At 37.0% G+C, this 6,608-nt stretch overlaps 1 protein-coding gene across 1 annotated transcript; it reads right to left on the bottom strand.

The window, feature by feature from the left end:
- Positions 1 to 2,034: 2,034 nt before the first annotated feature.
- Positions 2,035 to 4,662, bottom strand: LOC113713647 (G-type lectin S-receptor-like serine/threonine-protein kinase RLK1). The gene has a single exon (XM_027237458.2). The coding sequence runs from the start codon at positions 4,537 to 4,539 to the stop codon at positions 2,128 to 2,130; it is 2,412 nt and encodes an 803-aa protein (XP_027093259.2). The 5' UTR covers positions 4,540 to 4,662; the 3' UTR covers positions 2,035 to 2,127.
- Positions 4,663 to 6,608: the final 1,946 nt, after the last annotated feature.

Here is a 6,608-nt window from a genome sequence, read left to right as displayed (position 1 = left end):
CAGGGCTCGTGGCGAAGGAAGGACTTGTAGTACTTGTTCACGTGACTGGATGACATATATCTTGTATAATTTGGATTTGAAATCATTTTATGTATAGTTGAGAATCGTTTCCGTTTCGCTTATGACATGTAATTATTGGAGACTTGGATGTATGTTTGTGGACCATGTGATGTATATTTGAGATTTATATTGTAATTCATTTGAGAATTGTAGTGAACGACTGAGTCCCGGCGAGAGTTGGGCAGGCGGTCCGCCGAACCCTGGGATTCGCCCTAGGGGGAGGTGGGGCCGTCACAACCACTTCTTCAAATCATACTGAAATAATAATAATTCATGAAACTAGTCGAGAATGTGTTTGGCTAAAATCAATGACCTACTATATTCGAGAAAATAGTAGGTTATTCTCTGAAGAAGAAAAACCTCCGATTACATTATATGATGCGGCTTGCATCACTCAATTGAAACGAGGATCTACAAATTTCTTTTACCAAAATTCTGTTTTACTCATGATCTACAAAAGAATGATGAAATTGATGTACAACAGATCCAACCTAGCAATCATCTGGCAGATTTATTTACCAATACATTAGCAATTGCAATGTTTAAGAAATTAGTGAAGAATATTGAAATGCCGTTGGCTAAAAGATCTCAATTGATATTTGTGTCAGGAGAGGAGAAATTAAAATATAAAAATAGTGTATTCTTTTTCTTTTACCATATATGAATACGCACACCACTTTTCATACCACTTTTCATAATTAGAGAGGCCCTTATTAATACATTTTAAAAAATGTTCACAAGGGCCCGAAAGACTCGGCCATAGGAATTTAGACCATCTATGTGCTGACAAACGAAAACCACCTTGACCAAATCAGAGTAAAAAAGAATATCAAATCAGGGCGCCCGTTGCCTTGAAAGAATTCACACGTCTGTTGTTTACTGCTCACGAATACATTCAACCTATACTATAGTAAAGTCGTTCCCTTATCTTTCTGATCTCATTTCCTTCTAGTCATCGTATTTTTTACCTTGACCAACCAATCTTCTGTCCAATCAAATATCCTGAGCTGCCATATTGGTCAATTATAGGAAACAGTCCAACTGCTGTAACCCGTATCAACGGCGAATCTTTTCTTTGCTTTGTTTACATCGGGCTAAGTCTTACTAAAGCCTTACAGGTAGCCTCGCACGTCTTTTTCTTGAAATGCTCTGTCACGGGTTAGGAAAGAAAGTAACAATGAAAGGAAAGAGCTAGGAAAGAGAGTGAAATAGAAAGTTACCAAAGACGCTAGCATAGAGTTTCTATTACAGGGTCGTAGAATAAAAAAAAAATGATTGTGGTATCGGCTTTTAAGGAAGGGTTAGACAAAGGGCAGTTTAATAGAAATGGCTGGAACCCATGGTACAAATTCATGAACCGAAGTGGTAATTTTTAACTTGACGTCCTTCCCACATTTTAAAGGCAAGGTTTATTTATCCATTGTAAAGGTCAAATGTCTTAATAGTTGAATTGTTCACATAAAGTTCATTTATATTAAGTTCATCTAATCAATCAGCTTCTAAGATTGTCCTTGTTGTTTGATAAGTATAAAAGGAACCTATAAAGCAAGTTAAAATGTCTAACACGCATTGCTGACAATGTTTTCGCTTTTCATCATAATAATTTTGCTCCATGTCTCACTAGATAATTTGAATGTTCAATAATACATGTTAAAACAACTTATTGGACCTGTTAAGTACTTCTAAAAGGTACCAAAAACTTACTTTAGAATCTAATACTAAACAAATTTTTAGCTTTTCTTACTATGCATTAGAAATAGAGCCATATTAGGGTCTCTATTAAAATTTAAATACAGAAGTAAAAGGCAACATATATGTGTAAATAATGGAATTCAGCTAATGCACATGACTGCAGAAAAATATACAGCAGAAAAGATAATGCAAATGACAAAAATTGCATGGCAGATTTGTTTTGGAAATAGAAATATATATTATGACTAATTCCTCACACACAAGGTAAATAAACATCATAAATTAAAAAAGGGATTTTAGATTAGGGGTTATGGAATTTACAACATTAGTCTAACTCTTTGGTTCTGCCAAAACAACTAAAACCAATTAATAATCTCAGCTTGCAAAAGGGGATGGACAAGGAGGAACCATGACTTCAACAATTCCCTCAAGCATCTGGCTTACTTTCCTCATTGTAGGCCTAATAGATGAATCCTCTTGAACACACCATATGCCAACCTTAACAAATCTTTCCAGCATCATCTTGTCATTCAAGGCCTCTGAATCATTTTCTACCAAAGTATCTAACCTTCTTTCTTGGAAGCAATCCCAAACCCAATCTGTTAGGATTGCATAACCTTCTTCAACACTTTCAATATTCTCCACGCTTCTTCGACAACAGATGATTTCAAGTAGCAAGACACCAAAGCTATAGACATCAACTTTTGCAGTAACTTGGGTGTTCCTGAACCATTCAGGAGCAACGTAACCTTTTGTTCCTCGGATATTAGTGAGTGTTCGGCTCTGATTCATGGCCAAAAGCTTTGCCATTCCAAAGTCAGAAATTCGAGCATTGTAATAGTCGTCAAGAAGTATATTCTGAGGCTTTATGTCACAATGGATAATCTGAGTACTGCATTCTTCGTGCAGGTATGTGAGCCCCCTTGCAATTCCCATGGCAATTTGTGTTCTCAGTTTCCAACTAGGCTTCGGAGTAGTGAAAAGGAAGCTTGATAGAGTGCCATTTCTCATATACTCGTACACCAATAAACGATTCTGTCCTTCATCACAGAATCCAAGCAGGCGGACCAAATTCTTGTGATTAGTCTGGCCTATTGTATTCACTTCAGCACGAAATTCCTTCTCTGTATCTTGAGCCACTCTGTCTAGCTTCTTCACTGCGATTCCACTGCTTTTGGAACTTATTTGCAGCTCACCTTTGTATACAATTCCGAAGGATCCCCTTCCCAACTCTTCCTTGAATCCATTTGTAGCTTCTACAAGCTCCTTGTACGTGAAATAGCGCAAGTTTGTTGCGCCATTTGGACGGGATTTCACCATCTTTTTCTTATAAATGAGATAAAAACCCGAACAAGCTGCAACAATTAATAAGATATTCAGAAAAAAGGAGCTTCCAAGGAGAACAGATTCTACCACTATCAAAGTTTCCCGGTCCTTTGGTCTTGAACTTGGTCCTTCCATTCCTGGAGGAGCATCACTTTTTCGGTATTTAAGGAAGGCTACTGTATTAAGTATGCCTCTTGTCCACCCATTGGACAAAGGAAGCTTCTTCTTATAGCAAGTATTGTTTCTGAAAATGGCAGCAGCACAGAAACAATCATGTAAGCAAGCCTCTCTGCAGCCTATTTCAGTCGATGGTCTCATAATCTGATAGTCAGATTTTGGCCAATCTGTGCCATTGATCACCACAAAATCATATAACTCGCCTGCAGTTCCCTGCTCAACTTCGTCACAGCTCGGAGTAGAGTTTGGCATGCAGCTTCCGGACTTGTCATTTGGATCAAGCAATGTATACCCATCTGGACACTCGCAAGCTGGTCTTCCATTTACAAGATTGCAAATGCTATTATATCCACAAGCACCACTCCCTGTTTCTGCTGCTGCAGCGCTACATATATCATCTGGCTCAGACCAAAGAACTGTCCAGTTTTGATTACCAGTAAAATTCCGAGGATGATAATATGAAGCGAGTATTCCATCAGAATCCAGTGTTGCCCTGAAATAGTCTTCTGCAACAGGAGGAAAAAGTGTTGGGGAGCCAATTTGTTCCGTTTGATTGTTGCTATTCACTATTGAAATGATGCCTCTGCTACCAAAGACAAGGCGATAACCGGAATTGGATGTATTTGTAGGCTTAGAAGTCTGACTGTTGTAGTATACAACATCATCATAAGTAGTGTTTGGCAGACTTCGAGCAGTAAGCACTAGATCTCCATTATCAAGAAATTGGAGAGAGAATCTCCCTTGCGAGAAATTGGTTTCTGATTGTCTAGAATTAAGAACACTGCCAGTTTCCAATTCCTGCAACGGCAATATGGTATCAGCTGGAAAGCTAAAGCTTTCCCACAGCGAGCTGTTATCTCTCCCCTTAAGGACAAAATTGCCGGTATCATTCATAAAACCATGATCTAGTTGATCGGATATGGCGTTTGTACTCCAGAGTTGTACGCCTTGAGGGTCACGGAGCACAAGCCCAATTTGAGCATCAAGCTTAACTGTCGAACCTCGTGGAATTGAATCGCTTGAGTTCACATACCAGACAACAGTTTTTTGCGGTATATTATGATACCAAATGGAAAGCAAGAACAGATCTTTATCGTCAGGTTGTTGGAATCCGAATGCAAAATCGCCAGAAGGTGAAAGCCATGTGTTGGATGCTTCATTTGCTGTTAGGATGCTGCCTATAGGCACTATCCCATTATTTTGAGCCAAAGAACAGAGTGGAATGAGTAATATGAAGAAGATGAGATGGAAAAATGTATAGGCCATTGCAAGTTTCGGCCTCATAAAATCTTCAAACACGTTGCTAATACATATAGATGAGTAGTTAAGTTAGAAGAATGTAGTTTGCTTCTAACAATTTTAGTCAAACTGAAAGACTTTGATGTCAATTCTTACTTTTGCTTGAAGATCAGCACCTAATAACTGGCTCGTGATGACTTCCCAATACAAAGGTAGTGCTTATTGGTCCACTTATCTTCCACAAAATGTACAAATGTGTAGTTCTTGGAAGTCTCCTTGCCAGAATATTTTTAACTTTCAACTTAGCATAGGAGAAAATTCCCAGTTGAGAACAGTTAACCAGGTCAAATATGCCTGGAATTTTGATATTTAAAATGTAGATCTAAGAAGATTTTATAGTGTCTACGGCAATGCAAGAAACCGATTAGGCGTCTTTAGAATTTCAAATTATGTTTCTGACAAAGACGGATTAGTAATCAAACAGAAAAGCTTTGAGGTCAATTAGTACTAAATTTTATCACGAATGTCCGCACCTAATTGGTGGAGGTTTGATTATCTTCCACGTTATTGACCTAGCTTTTTAGCCCGCTTAGCAGCCGTAGTGTAATTTGTATTCATGTATTCAAACGAGTAAGAGCATGAAAATTTACTTCGGTTTACTTTATAGGAGGGTTCTAGGAGGGTTATGGAGTTGTTGCCTAGAAGAGCACTTGTTCCTACAATTCTGCATAAGGCACCATTGTCACCAGAACCGCCAGCTTCCGCACCAGCACCACAACCATTATTAGTATCAAATGGCCCAGAAATTTTGTGGATGGGGGATAAATTGATGCACCATAAAGCACATGAGTTGTTGCTAAGAAGAATTTGATTCTGATTATTGAGCAAACCATCATGAGACAAGTGTTCATTTTTTATTTAGAGGTGTTTGACCACGATTGTAAATAGAGTATCGATAGGATGTTTTACCATCGAACTTTTTTTTCCCCCTTTTTCCACCCTTCCCTTATGGTTGTTCTTAACAGTAAAAAGCACTCATAGAAACTTATTTCAATTTATAGACTTCTATTAACAGGTTTTTTCATAACCTTTTTAAAACAATTTTTCCCAATAGGAGAGGGTTGGGACTTATGAAGTAGGGAGGGAGGGAAAAATTGAACTCAGGACATCTAATTCTATTAATCGATTAATTTTGAGCTCAAGTGCAAAATGAAGGGAAAATTGAGGAAGAAATGCGGCGACCGTAACAAGTCAATAACGTGTTTATATATTGAAAGACAGGAATATTTATACATTACACATAGTTCAGTCTACATCAATTTTCAAGATGCCATAATTTTCTTGAATCTTCTTCTTACTTCTTTTCAACTCTTGGTTTTTCCATCTATTGGCTTTTTGGTTTAGCGACGGACTACAAAAAGTCTCACCAAATGCAATCTAATTGGACTGTAATATTGGGCTGAATTCAGAATAATAAAACCACCTTTAGGTTCAATTACTTGCATGGGCCCCGCATCTGCAATTCAAGAAGTGAAAGTAAACTTTTTGTTGGGCTTCGCTTAATCGGTAGGAAAATTGTTTGGATACTGCCCGGAATGTGTTCACCCCACAATGCATTTTCTTTGTCATGTTTGGATACTGTACTTAAACCTTTTGTTTTAAACGTGTTAAAGAGAGTTAAATTAAACTTACCTCCTATTTAGATTCAATATAATTATTAAAATATCTTATCTAATTTCGATGATTACAGTGTCTATGATGATCTTGTATCATAGTGTAAATAAATTTCCCTAGATATCAATGCCCAAAAAGATATTGGTATCACCCTCATGAGAAATTATAAGTGTGGAAAAACGAAAGTATAATATAATTTAGAACAGATTTTAACCTGCATGTATAATAAGCATTCATTACACTAATTGCATCTTGGAGTGTTGATGTATTTTCAAAAAATTATTTAATTTTTAAATAATAAATTGTCATGAAAAATTGTAATATTTTTAAGTTATTGGAGAAGTTTTCCTATAAAAATTAGAGAGTATAATAGAATATAACTTAGAATTAGTTAAAATAGAAGGTGGCTGTAATTTGCAAAGATAAAGACTAAAGAGATA

Source organism: Coffea arabica, chromosome 1c (assembly GCF_036785885.1).
Source record: "Coffea arabica cultivar ET-39 chromosome 1c, Coffea Arabica ET-39 HiFi, whole genome shotgun sequence".
Taxonomy (NCBI): Eukaryota; Viridiplantae; Streptophyta; class Magnoliopsida; order Gentianales; family Rubiaceae; genus Coffea; species Coffea arabica.
The sequence above is the reverse complement of the archived record's forward strand: the minus strand, read 5'-3'. Positions and strand labels throughout refer to the sequence as shown.